The 19,849-nt window shown below is 45.8% G+C and overlaps 1 protein-coding gene across 5 annotated transcripts in view; it reads left to right on the top strand.

The window, feature by feature from the left end:
• Positions 1-283: 283 nt before the first annotated feature.
• Positions 284-19,849, top strand: part of ARHGAP17 (Rho GTPase activating protein 17) — a 97,236-nt gene continuing 77,670 nt past the window's right edge. For 4 of the 5 annotated variants that reach the window (XR_002726521.2, XM_023192917.3, XM_023192920.2 and 1 more), the window contains exon 1: positions 284-468. Coding sequence is in view for 4 of the 5 variants with exons in the window: in XM_023192917.3 (XP_023048685.2) it covers positions 416-468 (53 nt within the window). In the remaining variant the exon portion in view is untranslated. The remainder of the gene's footprint in view (positions 469-19,849) is intronic. The other variant, XM_023192921.3, reaches the window with a different exon arrangement.

Genomic DNA, 19,849 nt, shown 5'->3' with positions numbered 1-19,849 from the left:
GATCACAACGTTGAACCACTGCGCCCTGCCAGAAACAGATTTTCATACGTTTAAATAAACGAGAGGGTGGTCGGGCAACGTTGGGGTCGGGGAGGCCAGGCGGAGGAGGCCCAGTGGTCTCCTCGCCCAGAGCCTTCTAGCTCTTTGCCGGTGTCAGGTAGGGCACTGTTAGCCTCGGCTCCGCTCGACTCGGCTCGACTCGCCTCGACTCGGCTCAGCTCGGGTCGGCCAGACTTAGAGGGCGGGCGGGCGGCGCCACTGGAAGTGACGCGGCGAGGGCGGGGCCGCCGGCTGGGGGAGCCGCCGCCGCCGCCGCCGCCGCAGCCGCTTGGGCCGGGAAGCGATGTAGTAGCTGCCAGGCTGTCCCCCGCCCTGCCCGGCCCGAGCCCCGCGGGCCGCCGCCGCCACCGCCGCCATGAAGAAGCAGTTCAACCGCATGAAGCAGCTGGCTAACCAGACCGTGGGCAGGCGAGTGCGCCGGGTCGCACGGGGGTCGCGCCGGGGCTGGGGACGGAGGGCGGAGGGCGAGGGGCGGGACGGCTCCTCCTTGGTCCGGCGGCTCTGAGCTGGGCCGCAGCCCCGCCCGAGCCCAGCGGGGCACGGGCCTGGGGGCTGCGCCGCGCTGAGGCCCGAGCGCCGCGCTCCAGGCGGCCCGCTTGTCTCCCAGCGCGGCCGGGCCCCTGAGACCTCCTGGGGCGGGCCGCCGCCTCCTCCGCCACCCCGCGGGGTCCCTTGCCCATTGTCCCTGCCCCGGGAGCATCGCCCTCGGGGAGTAGACCCGGTCCTTCTTCTCCCTTCCCGGGGGCCGAGCCAGCCCGGATCGCTGCCCTGGGCTCAACAACGGTGACTTCTGTCCCTAACGCTGTGTCGAGCGCTGTGCTGTGGGGGGCCGCATTCCCAGGCTTTCCCGGTGCTCCGGCTGTTTGCAGGTCCTTCTCCTGTTAAGTACATGGCGGCAAGAAATGGCTAGGGGGACATGAAGGCCAGTCGGATTTGCTCAGTGAGTTCAGAACGCCCTTTGAGGGAATTCGGAGGTGGTGCTGTCTCAAAACCAGGGCTCCTAGGAACTGGTCTCCTGCTGCCAGTTCTTGACATTTAGAAATTTGGAATTGGCAGAAAAGGATTATGGAGACGCCTTGCGCCAATTTAAAAAGTCTCACCGTAGGTTGGGAAACAAACACTTCTCTATCTTCCTTTGCTACGGCTGAAGTGCTTAACAAGAAACGTTATTGATTATTAAATGGCAGAGTTGGTAGATCAGCTTGTCAGAACAAGAAATGATTTGTGGTTTTTAGGGTTTCTGGAGGTGACTGTCATGTGCCGTGTTATCTGCGGCTAATATTTCAAGGTCTTTCAGGGCAACTGGCTGTACTGTACCGATTTAGTGTTTATTCAGCAAAGAGATATGAAAGTATGAATTTTTTACAGCTCTTCTTTTGTTTTTCGTTTTTTAACAGTTAAGGGGAGTTTGGTTTGGCTGAAGCACGTGGGACACTTCTTTTTTCTGAGTGTATGAAAATACTTTTACTTCCTCTAGAGTTTTCTAAATTTGCTTTTTACTGTTTCATTTCCTCCATCTTTTTGCTTAGTTTCCTTGTTTAATTTTTTCGATTCCCTACCGTGTTATTGTGGTGAGAATTAACTCTTATTTTCAGGGTTGATCCCTGCCCTTAAAACCCAGACAAACCTACTTTTCTGTTATTTGCAGGAAAGTTAAAGAAATAATGCTGAGAGGAAGGTAAACACGTGTAGTAATGGCGGCTGATGTTTCAAGGAACAATTTACAAGCACATGATACTTTCTTGTGAGTTTCCTACCCTTGTTAGTGTTCTGAGCAAGGTGCATTGTGGAACTAGTATTTAGTAAGTGCTAAGATACGTTTGTCAGATAGTCAGTTTGGCCTGTTTTTACATTGTTCGTGACAGGTAAGGGACTTTCACTCTTTTTATACAAAGTTCTGAGACTTAAATCTACCAAGCTATTTGGGGTCTCTTTGGCTCCTGGGTCATCTTAGGGGCTTCTCCCTTCACTTTTTTTTTTTTTTTTTTTGGAAACAACGTCTTCCGTTGTCAACCAGGCTGGGGTGCAGTGGTACGATCTTGGCTCATTGCAGCCTTGACTTCCTTGGGCTCAAGCGAACCTCCTGCCTCAGCCACCCATGTAGTTGGAACTACAGGTGGGTGCCACCACACCGGCTAATTTTTGTATTTTTTGTAGAGTGGGGTTTTGCCATGTTGCCTAGGGTGGTCTCCAACTCCTGGCCTCAACTGATCTGCCTGCCCCGGCCTCCCAAAGTTCTGGGAATACAAGCCTGAGCCACCTTGCCTGGCCCCTTCACATTTTAAAATTCCGCCCATGCTTGCCTACCTTCAGTTTCCACAGGAGGTCTTGCTTTCTTACGCTAGCATCTACTTGAAACTCCTGGAAGCCTCTCCCACCACACCTTTTCTCCAGGCACCTCGTGCTCATTCTTCAGCCTTCTGGGAAAGGTCTCTCTGCCTCTGAAAGGCATTCTGTGATGCTTCAGCATAGATTGGATACCTCTCCTGGACGTTCTGGTAATCCCGTGTAGCACTTGTCTTTCTGTGCTGTGACTGCCTTTTGTGTGTGTTCTCCATCAGATTAAACACCTTGAGAGTCCCTGCTGTGTCTCCTTTGATTCCCAGGGTCTGCTGTGGTTCCTATCCCATAGTCAGCGTGCAATAGACATTGTTAATTCCAGTATTTGAGTTCTTACTGGATCGCCCTGGTGGTGTGGGCCCAAGTATGGGAAAACGTGAAGTGGATAAGAGTAGATGGTGATTCATGCTGGAGCTATAATTCTGGGCCTGACCTTTGACTGTCTTTAAAAATCTTTATTGCTAGATGCCAGTGGAAGCTGAAGCTATTACAGAACTATTAAGGGTGTGGCAATTATGCACCCCAAGTCAGAACATCTGTTTTTGCTGGGAAACCTGTCGCTTATTTGCTGTTGATTTCCTAGGGGTGTGTGTGTGTGTGTGTTTTCTGCTTGAGTAATCAGAAAGGACTAAGGAAGATAAACGAAGGCAGGAGAGTGCCTAGAATTATTACTATATGGAAGTAGGTGGTTGGTTGGCCCCAGAATCAGGATTCTGGGTGTTTTTAGGTCAAGATGAAGGCTAGAAAGCAAAGGGGTTTTTTGTTTTTGCCCCTGTGATCTAGGTGGAGAAGGACATTATATATGTGAATATCATGCCCATTGTGTTTTGGTTTATCGATTCGTGGAACTGTAGGTGGTGTCTTGCTGTGAGATATTATCCTCAGAAGGGAGACCTTTGAGTAATTTCACTGTAAGGTTCCAGGGGAGGGGCATGTGGAGAATTAGTAATGCCTGGAAGGAATGAGTTCTCATGATGCAATTTGTTTACAGTGGGTGGATAAGTCTATTTGAGAAGATGGCCTGAAACTCACAGGGGCAAGGCTTATGTGGAGGTCTCATGGTATGCGTGTCCCAGAGAAGTAGGATGGTTTTTTTAGTCCACCTGCCTTTTGTTGATTCATGCATTCAGCAGACACTTGTTGAGCCTACACTGTGTGCTGTTATCCAAGGTGTTAAAGAATCGAAGGTGAATACGGCATGGTTTCTGCCCTGAGGGAGCTCAGGAGATATGTGGAAGAGATAGGCAAGCAAAAAATAATTATATACATGAGATAAGTGCTTAAGAGGGATGGCTAATGCACAGAGCAAAACCCAGCTGTTATTGGGTTGTGGGAGGTAACAAAAGGTAACAAAAGCTTCCCAGAGGAGAAAATTTGAGCACTTTTCTCTGCCTTCCTTTTCACCCTTATTTCAAATATCTCTTGTATTGATTAGGTCCCTTTTGGTTGTAAGAAAACCCAATTCATAGCAAAGACAGGAATTGATTGGCTCATAAGTGGCTCAAAAGTAGTGTGGCTGCAGATTTGGCTTCTTCTGGGGGTTCCCCTCTTTTTTTTTTTTTTTTTTTTTTTTGAGATGGAGTTTGGCTCTGTCACCTAGGCTGGAGTGTAGTGGCGTGGCTCACTGCAACCTCCACCTCCCAGGTTCAAGCAATTCTCCTGTCTCAGCCTCTCAAGTAGCTGGGACTACAGGCCTGTGCCACCATGACCAGCTGATTTTTGTATGTTTAGTAGAGACAGGGTTTTGCCATGTTGGCCAGGCTTGGCCTCCCAAAGTGCTGGGATTACAGGCACGAGCCACCGCGCCCAGCCTTGGTTCCACTCTTTAGGTAGACACTGTGTCCACTGGGAGACTCCCACATCTTCCAGGTCTCAGAGGGAAAGAATACTCATCTCCCAGTCACTGTGGCCCAAGTCCCAGGATTGGCTCTGAATGCTTCTGGGTCACATGCCTTTCCCCAGAAGTGGACTGGAGTCAGCGCACCCAAACCATATGGACTGAGAGTGGATGCTAATGGGTGGTAATCAGGCAAGAGATAAAGGTCATGGTGTGTCTTTTGTAGTCCTGTTAAAAAGAGAGAGGTTTTGTTTCTTGAAAACCCTTAGATGCAGATAATCACAGATGGTGTTTTGGGGGAGATGATGTCTTGAGTAGAGGAAGAAGTACACTGGGATGAAGATCTTGAAGTTACAAACGTGTCAAGGAGAAAAGGAATTTGAGAGGCAACTAGGAGATCATAGTACCGAGGCTCTGATAGGGAGTATCTCCTTGGGTATTTATTTCTTTGGTGACTGAAGTTTCCCCTGGAGGTCTGAATGCTTTCACAGATAGTTGTTTTTTGATAACCCAAGGTTATAAATCCAAATGCCTAGAGGGCAAGGCCAATGAAATGAATCAGTAACTTGGGCCATGTGAGGGCCATAGGGGACCTGGAGGTCTGTGTCCCACCAAAGGGGCTGCGTGGGAATGTAGGTCCAGTGTGGGCCACCTTTGGAGTTTTCCTGAAATCTGCATTTTAACTAGCTGGCATTTAATCCAAATTAAACTGCAGAGACACTATGTGCAGCTGAACAAAATTCTTCTGTGGATCACCCAACTGCTCGTCTAGAAGGACTCAGAAATTGACAGTCCCTCTTTTTCTTTTTTTTCGCTGTACCTTACCCCGATATTACATTTTCACTTCTTTGGATTTGTTGAAAAACAGCTCAGCCTTTACTGAAATCTCGAAAGGGTCTGATAGTAACAGTCATCAACATTTCTATGGTGGTTTAGTGTATAAAGTGCTGTGCTAAACCACCTGGCTTGGATCTCGGTCTCCTGACAATGATCACTTCTCTCTTACAAAGATGGAAACCTGGCCGGGTGGGGTGGGGTGGCTCACACCTGTAATCCTGACACTTTGAGAGCCCGAGATGGGGAGGATCACTTGAGCCCAGGAATTTTAGACCAGCCTGAGCAACATGGTGAAACCTGGTCTCTACAAAAAATACAGAAAACTAGCCAGGAGTAGTGGTGTGTGCCTGTCTCAGCTATTTGGGAGGCTGAGGTGGGACGATCAACTGAGCCTGGGAAGTCGAGGCTGCAGTGAGCTGAGACCACACCACTGCATTGCAGTCTGGGTGACAGAGCAAGACCCTGTCTCAGAAAAAAAAAAAAGAGAAACCTGACTTTCTAAGTTTGCACAGCTACTAAGTAGTGTCTGAGGCATGGCTTCGGTCCAGGGCCTCTGACTCTGGATCCCAAGTGCTTTTGAGTACAGGAACTGGGCTGCCTCTTCACCAGGGAAGGACTAGTGTTTATTAACGTTTATTAAACATCTTCTGTGCTTATGAAGCTGCTGGGTTTGGTGCTTTGCATACATTTATTTCATTGCATTGTCATCGCACCCTCTGAGGTGGTGTTACTTTTTTCTGGTTTAATGATGAGGAAGCCAGAGATCAAAGAGGTCATCAAGCTCGCAAGAGACAGAGCCGTGGACCCAAACCCAGGTTTCTGATTCTGCAGCAGCTATAAATTCTGATCACAGAGATCTGTTGACCTCCAGGAGTCCTCCGCTCCTAGGAGGTGTGTAGAATGGATCACTCTCTAGGTCGTTGGATCCACTACCAGCAATGTGAATTCTCACACTGAGTCAAAGTGTGTCTCTACCTGCTGATCCCAGAACAGTCCCCTGCTGCCGAATTGAATGAATCTCATCTCTCTTCCCTGAGTCAGCCCTTCCTGTATTTTATGATCACAAACCTTATCCTTACGTTGCCAGCAGTAACATTCTGCATCCCTCCCCCACTCCACTGTGTCCTTTTCCTCCCACTAATCTTCACTCTGCCTTTCCTTTTACTTTTTCTTTTCTTTTTTATGATGGAGTCTCACTCAGCCGCCCAGATGGGAGTGCAATGGCGCCATCTCGACTCACTGTAACCTACACCTCCTGGGTTCAATTAATTCTCCTGCCTCAGCCTCCAGAGTAGCTGGAATTACAGGCATGAGCCACCACGCCCGGCTAGTTTTTGTATTTTTAGTAGAGATGGGGTTTCGCCATGTTGGCCAGGCTGGTCTCAAATCCCTGACCTCAGGTGATCCACCCACCTCGGCCTCCCAAAGTGCTGGGATTACAGGCGTGAGCCACTGCGCCTGCCCACTCTGCCTTTTCTAGGGGAACTCTGAACAATGTTTCTGAGAAGGGATAGGTAATGTGTGCTTTGCTTCAATCTGAGTGGATTCCGTCAATCTCTGCATAGAGCACGGTGGAAAGAGGTCCTCTGTTGCAGCAGCTTCTCAATCTCATCTTTCATGACTTTATTATGTAGTTTACATGCTAAGAAATCCAGAAGTATTTGTAGGTGAGTGAAAATCCAATCTTCACTGGGGAAAAAAATGAACCCTAAAACCATAAAAATGAACCGGTAGGAAATTTTCATCTATAAATTTGAACCATAAAAAGATGTATTCATTTAGCATCATCTTTTATATGTGTAAGTGGCATGTTACTCTATTATGGAATTGCCTTTGTAGCAGAGTGGACGAGACAAAACCTTCCAAGTCTGACATTATGGTCTAAGGTGCTGCAGACAGTACATACACTGTGCATTTTTGTCAGAGCACAGGATGTTTCACCTTTATAGTTCTATTTCAGTTTCTTAAGTGTAGGTAGATGCTGTAGTAACAATTAGTGAAGTACAAATCCATGTAAAAAATGTTAAACTCTCATCTGTTTGCTGTGTTTGTATTTTTTTTTTTTTTTTTTTTTTTGAGACAGAGACTCTCTCTGTGGCCCAGGCTGGAGTGCAGTGACACGATCTCAGCTCACTGCAAGCTCCGCCTCCCAGGTTCACGCCATTCTCCTGCCTCAGCTTCCCGAGTAGCTGGGACCACAGGCACCCGCCACCTCGCCTGGCTAATTTTTTGTATTTTTAGTAAAGACAGGGTTTCACCGTGTTAGCCAGGATGGTCTGGATCTCCTGACCTCATGATCTGCCCACCTCGGCCTCCCAAAGTGTTGGGATTACAGACGTGAGCCACCACACCTGGCCTGTGTTTGTATTTTCTTAAAGGTAGGGATTAAAAGTGTAATAGGCCCACAGTCCCTTATTTGGAATCATTGGGCCAGATGAGTTTTAGATTTCAGAATTTTTCAGAGTTTTCTAAAAGTAATAATGCATATACACTGTTGTCATATAATACTTCCAGTGGGATCTGGGACAAAACCCCGTAACCAAACATTATTATTAGTATAGAAAAATATATATACATATATTACCACTGAATGGATATGCATAAAGATTATACGTAGTTTAATATTAGTTCAGATCAACTTTGGTTGCCAAATAAGTTACAAAAAAAGACTTGTTTTTTTAGAACTTTTTGGATTACAAAATGGTGATAGGGATTGTGGACTTGTCTTACTTTTAGTTATGTACCTGTTGAGAGTCTGGTAAATTTTTTTTACTGTAAATAATATTTCCCGTATTCCCAAAGGTTGGAAACCACAATCATATAAGCAGGGGTCACAAACCCAAGTGCCAGGATGGGTAAAATAAATAAGTGAAATGGGAGGCGGGTATAGGACAGTAGGGAATGGGGGGACTGCAGTGAACTGGTGAGTACATGTTCACTCAAAGGGGAGACTTGCTCTTCAATTCTAGCCACTTGTTGCCATGGTGAATGTGGGAGTAGTGAAGCCGCATCTTCCATTTTTATTGATACTCCAGAATGCTAATTTTCATGTGAAGTTTCTTGATATTTAAATGTTGGCAACTAAAAAGAAAAAAACCCACTGTTGGCCAAAGAAAACATCTGCAAGCATTATCTGGCTGTGGGCTGCCTGCTTTCATTTATAGTTTAGAGACTAATGCTTGTGGTATGAAAAGTTGTCAGTGAGCTGGGCACAGTGACCCATGCTTGTAATCTCAGCATTTTGGGAGGCTGAGGTGGGAGGATCACTTGAGATCAGGAGTTTGAGACCAGCCTGAGCAGCATAGCAAGAACCTGTCTCTACACACACAAAAAATTTTAGCCAGTCATGATAGCATGTGTGTGTAGTCCCCAGCTACTTGGGAGGCTCAGGTGGGAGGATTGCTTGAGCCTGGGAGGTCGAGGCTGCAGTCAACTGATCCTGCCACTGTGCTCCAGCCTGGTGATGGAGTGAGACCCTGTCTCTAAATAAGTTATCAGTGGCGTTCGTAATGAACTACTGTCTTGAGATGTGGATGGGTACATTTGCTTTATAATAATAAACACTTTACATACACTTTACAAACACTTTTCATTACACTTTACATACACTCTATATGTTTTTTGCACATAAAATATTTCATAATAAAAACCTACAGAAGTTGATAGGCACTTTACTTTAGAACTGCCTTATTTTCTAGCCATTACGAAATTTTCGTCTATAAATTTGAAACTTTAAACTTATTTATCTTGGAAAAGGGACTGAAAGCCCCACTTCAAAAATAGGAGCCCTCTTTTTAAAAAGTAGGAGTTAAAGGAGGTTAGATTGTAATGTTCATTCGTTTCCAGGGCCATAGTGATCTGAAGTGACATTGGGTATCCACTGTTATATTGGGACAGGGAAATGTCCTTGGTCTCCTTTCTTCTCAGACCATTCCCCTGGGCGATCTTAGCCCTATAACTTTTTTTTTTTTTTTTTTTTGAGACGGAGTCTTGCTCTGTCGCGCAGGCTGGAGGGCAGTGGCGCGATCTCAGCTCACTGCAAGCTCCACCTCCTGGGTTCAGGCCATTCTCCTGCCTCAGCCTCCTGAGTAGCTGGGACTACAGGCACTAATTTTTTATATTTTTAGTAGAGACGGGGTTTCAACGTGGTCTCGATCTCCTGACCTCATGATTCGCCTGCCTCGGCCTCCCAAAGTGCTGGGATTACAGGCGTGAGCCACCGCGCCCGGCCATCTCATGGTGACAGTTTTATGCCTCCAGCCCTGGGGTCTCTTTATTCCTGGAATGATGCTGCCATCTCTCTCGAACATCTCGGCTGATATGGCCTGCTAAAATTGAACCCATGAACTTCTTCCTCAAATTGCCTTCAATTCCCTCTATCTTCTAGTCCATGAGTCACCAGACTTTGGCCTGCAGGGTAAATCCAGCCCACCACCTGCTTTGTGAAAAAGTTTACTGGAACACAGCCACTCACAACACTGGCAGGGTTGCAATAGTGACCATAAAGCCTGCAAGGCCTATGGTATTTATCCTCTGGCACTTCATAAGAAGCATGTGACCCCTGCCCTAGGGCATTAAATGCCCTCACACCCTCCTTAGTCACCTGTCAGTCCCATTTTTTCTTCTCCATCAGCTCAGTCAGGTGATGAGACTGGAAATTCTGCCCTTTGATTATCTTTTTTTTTTTTTTTTTTTTTTTTTTGAGACAGAGTCCCTCTCTGTCACCCAGTCTGGAGTGCAGTGGCATGATCTTGGCTCACTGCAACCTCTGCCTCCCGGGTTCACACCATTCTCCTGCCTCAGTCTCCTGGGAAGCTGGGACTACAAGCACCTGCCACTGCGCCTGGCTAATTTTTTTTGTATTTTTAATAAAGACAGGGTTTCACCTTATTAGCCAGGACGGTCTCTGTCTCCTGACCTTGTGATCCGCCCGTCTTGGCCTCCCAAAGTGCTGGGATTACAGGTGTGAGCTGCCACGCCCGGCCTGAATTACTTTTTCATGATGAATTCTCTAGAGGTTAGGCTCACTACATTTATAGGAAAATAATATTTATATCATGACAGTATTGCCAAGTTGTCTACTAAGATGATAATGCCATCATTTAGTTTGTAGTGCAGAAAGCAATGTTGCGCAATAATGTGTGTCATTATGCATGACATGATGAATATCACATTTCACCATCACCTTAGTTGCATTAGATATTGTCTTTAAAAAATTTGTTATTTATTTAAATTTTTGCACTAAGGTCAAAATGAATGTGTTCTTACATTTGTATTGCTTTATATGAGTTTTCTGTATGTGTCATTTGTTTAACTGTCATGGAATTAACATTTAGTCATCAGTTTCATTGCTCAGTTACCAATTTGGTTCAACAAATATCTCTTAACCTGTCAAATGATAGGGGCTGGAGTTAACAATATAATTGATCCCTGGGGACTTGAATGTGGAGCCAGAGCTACAAACAGATAATCTGAATGTAACCAGTTTTATCTATTCTAGCAGATCTTAGGTGTGGTTAATGAAATCTTATTGCCATTCTTTGATGTATTTATGTACTGTAATATAAACAAGTTAGCATTCTTGTTCTTAGATAAGTTCCTTAACACATACAGTGATGAAACCTTGCGCATTAATGACTAGGTACAGATTTAATACAAGTTTCAGAAGATAAAGCCGATTCTATAAAACATCTAAGATTTCTGTAAGAAACTGTCTTTTAAATAGGGAGAGCCTATTATTTACAGCAAATAAAATAATAGGCATGTTTGATATAAAAACAGTATTCAGGCTGGGTGCGGTAGCTCATGCCTGTAATCCCAGCACTTGGGGAGACCAAGGCAGGTGGATCACCTGAGGTCAGGAGTTCGAGACCAGCCTGACCAATATGGTAAAACCCCATCTTTACTAAAAATACGAAAATTAGCTGGGCATGGTGGCAGGCGCCTGTAATCCCAGGTACTCAGGAGGCTGAGGCAGGAGAATTGCTTGAACCTGGAGGCAGAGGTTGCAGTGAGTCGAGATTGCACCACTGCACTCCAGTCTGGGCAACAGAGTGAGACTCTGTCTCAAAAACAAACAATATTCAGTTCATTTCAGCCATACATCTTGTGAGACTGTGTTTCCTCTGTTAATTACAGCTTATTGATTATTTGCATTGGCTACTTCCCTTTGATTATCCTAAGATGTTTCTCCCTTCCTCTCCTTTCCCACAGCTCTTCTTTTTGAACGTCTTCCTTATCAGAGATACCTTTTGGTTTAGTAGTCAATTTGATCTCTTCTTTAATGTTTCATTAGCATTTCTTCCGTAGTTAACTCAGTGTTCTTCCACATGGTTGGGCCAAATTTATACTTCTTAAAGAGTTTAAATCGTAAATCGTGGACCGAGTAAACAGGTACTTAAATGAATATAAATCTTAAATAAATGTACAGAAATTATTAAAAGCACCCATCAGCTGTTACCTGTCAGTGTGAATATGTATAAATCAAGCAGCTCGGATATCACGTGGTCATTGGATACTGTCACATGCCTGGGCTGGAGTGGCCATTTGAAACCATGGCCAGCTGTACTTTGGGGAAATACACCGAAGTGTTTCTGCTTCACCAGATACAGTGAGTGCTTGGATGGAGGGAGTGTGGGCACAGACACAAAGCAGGGGAGTCTCTGAGATGTGCCTGGAAGTTCAGTGGGGACTCTGCTGGGCATGTAACATGTGAGCAATTGTTTTTAAATTTTTTTTTTCATAGAGGCAGAGTCTTGCTATGTTGCCCAGGCTGGTCTCCAACTCCTGGCCTCAAACAACCCTCCCATCTTGGCCTCCCAAAGTGGTGGGATTACAGATGTGAGCCGCTGTGCCTGGCCTTGAGCGATCTTAATAACTGACAGGTGATAGAGAATTCCAAAGTAGAGATAGTCCTAGGGGAAACCTAACACTTGAAGAGTTTATCCTTTAACTTAATTTTTTTTGTTTATAAATTTGGAAAAAGGCAACCATTATGTGATTCTTAGCAGGGGAACAATTCTCTCCGCTCTTTTATTTTCAAATCACTTGGGTAGTGAATGCTATTTTCAGATCCATTTGTTAAGTATTTGTGGTATTTAAATTCACAGCCCCTGGTTGCATTTCCATCCAATGGAAGGTGTGAGTTGATTCTTCAAAGCTTTCTTTTTTTTTTTTTTTGAGATGGATTCTTGCTCTGTCACCCAGGCTGGAGTGCAATGGCACAATCTCAGCTCACTGCAACCTCTGCCTCCTAGGTTCACGCGATTCTCCTGCCTCGGCCTCCCGAGTAGCTGGGATTACAGGTGTGCACTACCACACCTGGCTAATTTTTGTATTTTTAGTAGAGACAGGGTTTCGCCATGTTGGCCGGGCTGATCTGGAACTCCTGGCCTCAAGCAATCAGCCCCCCTCGGCCTCCCAAAGTGCTGGGATTACAGGTGTGAGCCACCGCACCCAGCTGGTTCTTCAAAGTTTTAAAAAACTTTAAGGCCCTGCATGGTGGCTCATGGCTATAATCCCAGCACTTTGGGAGGCCGAGGCAGGCAGATTTGATGCCAGGGATTTGAGGCCAGTCTGGGCAACATGGTGAAATTCTGTTTCTACTAAAAATGCAAAAATTAGCCAGGCATTGTGGTGCACACCTGTAATCCCAGCTACTCGGGAGACAGGCACGAGAATCGCTTGAACCCAGGAAGCAGAGGTTGCAGTGAGCTGAGATCCTGCTACTGCAATCCAGCCTGGGCAACAGAGTGAGACCCTGTCTCAAAAAAAAAAAAAAAAAAAAAAAAAAAAACAACTTTAAAACCAGCATACAGGGCAAATAAAACAAGAGTATGCTAGTTTTAAAGCTCTTTTTTTGTGCCCCAAGTAGAGAATTTTGTTATATGTTGAATATCAAGTATCATTTCTCACAGTGTAACTTATTATTTTCTCTAATTTCCATTTTACATTTTACTTGTGTATCTCCTCTTAGAGCCTTTTTTTTTTTTTTTTTTTTTTTTTGAGAGAGTCTCTCTCTTTCCCCCCCAGGCGGGAGTGCGGTGGTGTGATCTCAGCTCACTGCAACCTCTGTCTCCTGGGTTAAAGAGATTCTCCTGCCTCAGCCTCCCAAGTAGCTGGGATTACAGTTGCCCACCACCATACCTGGCTATTTTTTGTATTTTTAGTAGAGATGGGGTTTTACCGTATTGGTCAGGCTGGTCTCCAACTCCTGACCTCATGTGATCCACCCGCCTTGGCCTCCCAAAGTGCTGGGATTACAGGCGTGAGCCATCGCGCCCAGCTAGAACCAATGTAGTACTCCCATTACTTTTGCATTTTTGTACTTGCCAGGGTTCATAATGATCCTCAAACAACCCCAGCATAGCAGGACTAAAATACATGGCCATCCATGACCTGGAGCACCAACTTTTAAGAGCCAGGCGGTGTTGATTGGTTTCTGTTGTCATCTGTGAAGTCCATCGTTAGAAAAGCTTCTGTTCCAGTTTTAGGAAGGATGATGGTTTGAGGGTGACTGTGGTAGAACTTGGGGAACTCTTGTAGGCAGAAGGCTGAGAAAGTTGGTGCTGTGGGAAGTCAGCTGGCAGCCGATGGAGTCAGGACCGGGGAGGAAGGGAAAGGGAACCCAGGTAGGAAGCTACTGCAGTAGGCTCAGCGAGGGGATGACAGCCAGGATGAGACAGCGGCCTTGGGCAGTGACTGGGAAGAACATTGAAAAGCGTGTTTGGGCTGAAGAAAAGAGCAAGGGAAGATATGAGGAGCTTCAGGTGAGGGTTGATGTGGATGTTATTTACACAGGTAACAGAAATTCTTCACCTTTTCATTGTTTTACAATGATTCTTTTTTAGAAACATATAATTGTGATATTTTCTTTGACCTTTTATTGGGCTTTCTATTCTATTCCATTGATTTATGGCTTTGGGTGTGTGTATATGTTTGCATCAATATGGTTTTGTTTGTTTGTTTTTTAGATGGAGTCTTGCTCTGTCGCCCAGGCTGGAGTGCAGTGATGTGATCTTGGTTCCCTGCAACCTCTGCCTCCCAGATTTAAGCAATTCTCCTGCCTCAGCCTCCCCAGTAGCTGGGATTACAGGTGCCTGCCACCATGCCAGGCTAGTTTTTGTATTTTTAGTAGAGACGGGGTTTCGCTTTGGCCAGATTGATCTTGAACTCCTGACCTCAGGTGATCCTCCTGCCTCGGTCTCCCTAAGTGTTGTGATTATAGGCGTGAGCCATTGCAACTCGCCTGCATCAATATGGTTTTAATAACTGTTGATCTGTAATATGTTTTAAATTGGGTAGAGCTGGTCTCTTACAAATACTCTTTTTCAGGCTGGGTTTGTGGCTCACGCCTGTAATCCCAGCACTTTGAAAAGCTGAGACCGGAGGATCGCTTGAGGCCAGGAGTTCAAGGCTGCAGTGAGCTATGGTCCTGCCACTGCACTCCAGCCTGGGCAACAAGGACCTGTCTTATTAAAAAATAATAATAATAAATATTCTTTTTCAGTATCTCTCTTTTATATAAAGATGAGGTTTGGCATCTCGTCTTCTCTAGTTTTTAGAAAAAATTATTTGGGATTTTGATTGATTTGGCACTCATTTATTCAAATGATGTTTATTGGGTCCGTGCTAGGGGCTAGGCTCTAAGGGTACAAAAATAAATAAAACCCAGGTTTTTATGGCCTAGTAAATCTGTGAACTAAACCTTGAGAATTGATACGTACAAGATGAGCATTGCACATGACTTTGTGTGTACAATCTTTTATATGCTTCCCAGGTTTTTTTTTTTTTTTTTGCTTTTTAAATTGAGAATAGTGCCTATTTACTAAATTATGCAACTGATAATTTTTGTTATTTTATGTACATATTATCAGTGTTATGCTTCTATTTCTGCTTTTACTATTTAGTTCAATGATTTCTCTTTCGTCCCTTATTTAACTGGTTAGACTCAAATAGTGGGTAGCTATATAAATGTTTATAGGAATATTGTGTAAAGGGCGTATGATTCTACCTTTATTGGACATTTCAGGAACATGATAAGGACTATTTAAATCCTGCTAAAATACAAGTGTTGTAATATGAATTGTTTCCAATGGAAGTTTGCAAGCAAATTTCCCCTCATTTTTGAACCACACAACTTTTAGTATGTCTGCTGTTTGAGCTTTATTCTGTGTCTGTTCTGTGTCATGAGGTTGGCAGGTGATCTTAAATGCAGAATGCTGAATTCGTAGTAGTCCAACAATATGGAGAAAACAGTTGCAATGCACTTTAGATTTAGGAAAGAATTGGAGGAGAAAGTTGAGAAATGGTAAGAGGAGTTTTAATGGAGTGTATGTGTCATGCTAATGTCACTTCTGAAGAAGAGGTGGTTAGTAGGTCACAAGGCGGTGGACTGAAGTGTAGCCTCTGAATCTCAGGGCAGTCTTTAGGAGTGGAAACCTTGCTGCCTGTAGATTTAGATGGAGGTTTTAATAACCCCCTGTTGCCAGAAAAAAATCATATACACACAGATTTGCATATAATCTTACGGAGTTCACAGGCATCCTCAGGCTCATGGACAAAAAACCCAGGATTCAAGAAAAGCCATCTACATGGTAGGCAGCTCAAGAAAGCCTGCCGGTTGTCCGAGCTTTGCTTTGTTACGGTTCCCATGCAGGGAGCTGCTGTCTAGAGAAATGTTATTTGCAGATGTGCACCTCGTGCGTCTGTGTGTGTTGTTCTGCCTGTGTCCAAAATACACACTTTTTCTAAATGAGAGCCTTTCCCCCAAAAAGCAGAAATGTGTTCTCTCTGTCATGGGATTTGGTGATCATTAAATTACTTTCCCTCAAGAATTGGCTTTCTTGGCGATTAGTTAATTCAGTTTTCAAAACTTTTAGATGAGGGTTTAATCAACCTAAAACTGCTGTAGGGCAGTTGCATTGTAGTAAAAAGTGTATTGGACTGAGTCTGAGGGCTTGAGATCCTGTCTGTGCTGTTTACTCGCTGTGTCTCTGACCTTGGTCCAGTCAGCTACTCTGCTGTGTTCCCATACATGAGAAACGGCTCCTGATACCACCAGGAGCAAGCCCTGCTGTGTTTAAGAAGGTGGCGTGTGCTCGGGAGGCGTCATGAGAGAGTGAGGACATACAGTGTGACACAGCAGGTCAGCACTGGGGAAGATAGCCAGGTTAGCCCTCACCTCACTGCTCTATGCCAGAATACATTCCAAATGGGTTAAAGCTTTCATGTAAAAAATAAAACCACAAAATAAATACAAGAAAATATAGCTTATTGTGGAAAGTACTGCATGCTTTGGCATAAAAATGTGGAGAAAGAACAATAAAAGATAGCCTGTAGGTGGGATGTGTCACTCGCACCTGTATCCCAGTTGCTCGGAAGGCGAGTCAGGAGGGTCATTTGAGGCCAGGATTTGAGCCTAGCCTGAGCAACGTAGTGAGGCCCCTGTCTGTAAAAGGAATTTTGGAAAAATTAGCTGGGTGAGGTGGCACAGCCCTATAGTCCCAGCTATTTCAGGAGGCTGAGGTAGAAGAATCCTTAGAGCCCAGGAGCCGGAGGAGGCTGCAGTGAGTCGTGATTGTGCCCCTGCGCTCCAGCCTGGGCGACAGAGTGAAACCCCGTCTCTAAAAAAATAAAAATAAATAAATAAATAGATAAATAAATAAACAAACACCTGTAGATTTAACCACATAATAACTACACTTCTGTCTGTTTATTATATCAAAGTTAAATTTATAAGGATAACTAATTGGAAAAAACTGAGGGCAACCACCACAGAGGTGAATATACTGAATGTATGACGCTCTCTAGTAATTTTAAGAACTCCACTGTAATGAGCACGTATCACAGACAGAAACTTCTCAGATGAAATACCGATGACCAGGAAATCTGTGAGACGATTTTAAAAAATTCGAAGTTGTTGAAGAAGTGCAAAAAGCCTCTCGGCTCCACTTTTCACTCATGAAATTGGCAGACCGGGCGCGGTGGCTCAAGCCTGTAATCCCAGCACTTTGGGAGACTGAGATGGGCAGATCGCGAGGTCAGGAGATCGAGACCATCCTGGCTAACACGGTGAAACCCTGTCTCTACTAAAAAAATACAAAAAAAACTAGCTGGGCGAGGTGGCGGGCGCCTGTAGTCCCAGCTACTCGGGAGGCTGAGGCAGGAGAATGGCGTAAACCCGGGAGGCGGAGCTTGCAGTGAGCTGAGAACCGGCCACTGCACTCCAGCCTGGGTGACAGAACGAGACTCCTTCTCAAAAAAAAAAAAAAAAAAAGAAATTGGCAGAGTTGGGGACAGTGAGATGTTGCTGTCCTGGGAGTGCGGATGGGAGCTGTGCCCTGCGCTGCCGGTGGGAATGTGCACTGACATTCTTGTCCAGAAAGACATTTGCCACTGTGGTTGAAGAAGCACCTCAAAGGTCTTCACCTTGGTCCCTTGTCCACCCTCTGCCCACGGTCTCTCCTTTCTCACACAGTCCCTCCTGCCCTGGCTTGGTTCCCCTTCCTCTCTGGCTGGGTCAGGCATGTGGGTGACTCTTTGACTTCCAACTCTCTGTCTACCTGACGTTTTTCTTTCACCTGTTCTGCGGAATAGCATCCTGATTCATTCCTCTTTTTGGGTCCTTCACTTCCATACCCGGGATGCGGGGCGTGGCCCAGAAAGATCCTGCAGTCATGCAGTGTGGGGCTGCCAGCACTTCATGGCCTCCAAGCGCAGCTGGGCTGAATAAACGCTGCCCTCCAGCGCTTGGCTCCGTTTTCTGTCTCGTTTTCATGAGTGCTTTTGCCAGACTTTCACTTTTCTGAAACCTACTCCACCCTACCCCAGATACCCACCCTCTCTCCTTGGATGACCTGCCTCCTAATTTCCAGAGAAAACTGGACGTGGCCACCTTTCCCCAGTGTCTGAGGCCCAGGCTGACCCATGGTCATGGTTGCCGTCACCACCCACCTGCCTGGACCCCACCCTCTGTCCAAGGCCCTGCCACCTGTGCTGCTGTCCTGGGCACGGCCTTGCCAGCCTCCCCTCTGTGCCACGCACCTTTCACCTCCCTCCCTCTGCTGCCTGTTTCTTCTTGGTTGCTCATCATGGTCAGGCTTCTCTCCGCTCTCGCCTTCCTTCTGGGGCTTTGCCTCTTCCTCTGTCATCCATGCTCTGCGTCTTGGCTTCCCGTGGCCCTCTCCTTTCACTCTCCTGTCCCTGCTCTCCCTGTGCCGGGGGCCCAGTACATCCTCAGCCGGTCCCTCATCCCTGCTTTGCCCGCACCTCGCTCCTGGCTCCTTCACTACCCTCCCTGGGGACTCCTTTCCTGTCTCCTGCCCTGGCTCTCCTTCCACTGTGTCCCAGGGCCTCCATCCTCAGCCTCCGTCTTCTCTGCAGGGTCTGCTTCTGCATTTACTTCCCCAGATCCGTGTTTGCTGCTGGTCCTCACAGTAGGCTCTTCGTTTCTGGTCCAGATGCCTTTTCTGTGCTTCAGAACCATCTAGAAAAAGGCAAACTGGATATCTCCACCTGAATGTTCAGCAGGTTCCTTCACCCAGCATTTCCAGAGGTGATCTCATTGTACCTTCATATCCTCTCAGTGTTTCTCTCAGTGAGGAAAAATGCCTATTGTCCAGCCAGTCCCTCAAGGCAGAAAGCTGGTGGTCATCCCCAGCTCCTCCCCTTTACTTCCTGTCCACCCCCAAGTCACCGAGTCCTGTTCCTTTCTCGTTTGCAATGGCTCTCTGCAGCCTTCTCTACCTACCCACTGTTTGGTGTGGGCTCCCCTCCATCTCACTTGGATCTCGTATTGTTGGGACTCTTCAGATTCTCCCCCTTGGCTTCCCTACCCGGCAGCGTGTCTTTCCCCCACATATTCCACACTGCAGCCAGAGGGATCTGCCAAAGAAATAATTGTGATAATGATAGAGAATATGGGTCTGGGTGCGTACCGGACACCTTGCACTAGTCCAAGTGCTAATGATAGAGAATATGCATCTGGGTGTGTACCGGACACCTTGTACTAGTCCAAGTGCTAATGATAGAAAATATGTATCTGGGTGTGTACTGTACGCCTTGCACCAGTCCAAGTGATAATGATAGAGAATATGTGTCTGGATGTGTACACTGGGCCCCTTGCACTAGTCCAAGTGCTAATGATAGAAAATATGCATCTGGGTGTGTACTGGGCGCCTTGTACCAGTCCGAGTGATAATGATAGAGAATATGTGTCTGGATGTGTACACTGGGCGCCTTGCACTAGTCCAAGTTGTGTATTGACTTAATACCTACCAGACCCTGTGAAGTCAGTATAGTGTTATTCCTTTTATAGATGGCAAACAGAAGCACAGGGAACTTGAGTAACTTGTGTGACATGATTTCTCCATATTCTAGACAAAGAACAAAAACCTTTTTTTTTTTTTTTTTTTTGGTTGTCCCTATGTTGCCCAGGCTTGTCTCCAACTCCTGGCCTCAAGCAATCCTCCTGCCTCAGCCTTCCAAAGCGCTGGGATTACAGGTGTGAGCCACCATGCCAGGAATTTTTAGAGCTTTCTAGGAATCAACACTTTGCTTATATTATCTCTTTCAGTCCTTCCAATTCTATAAATTAGATATTTTTAATATCTCCATTTTTATGGGAAAGGAAATGGAGACACAGAGATGTTAAGTAATCTGCCCATAGTTACCCAGCTCTTAGGTGGTGAACTGGGCTTTGATTCCCTGCATACTCACTCCTAGCCACTTCACCCACCTACTAGGAGCTGGCACCTTGCTTGGGGTAGTGGGAGG

Source organism: Piliocolobus tephrosceles, chromosome 17, assembly GCF_002776525.5.
Source record: "Piliocolobus tephrosceles isolate RC106 chromosome 17, ASM277652v3, whole genome shotgun sequence".
Taxonomy (NCBI): Eukaryota; Metazoa; Chordata; class Mammalia; order Primates; family Cercopithecidae; genus Piliocolobus; species Piliocolobus tephrosceles.
Note: the sequence above shows the minus strand (reverse complement) of the source record. Positions and strands in the feature narration are given on the sequence as shown.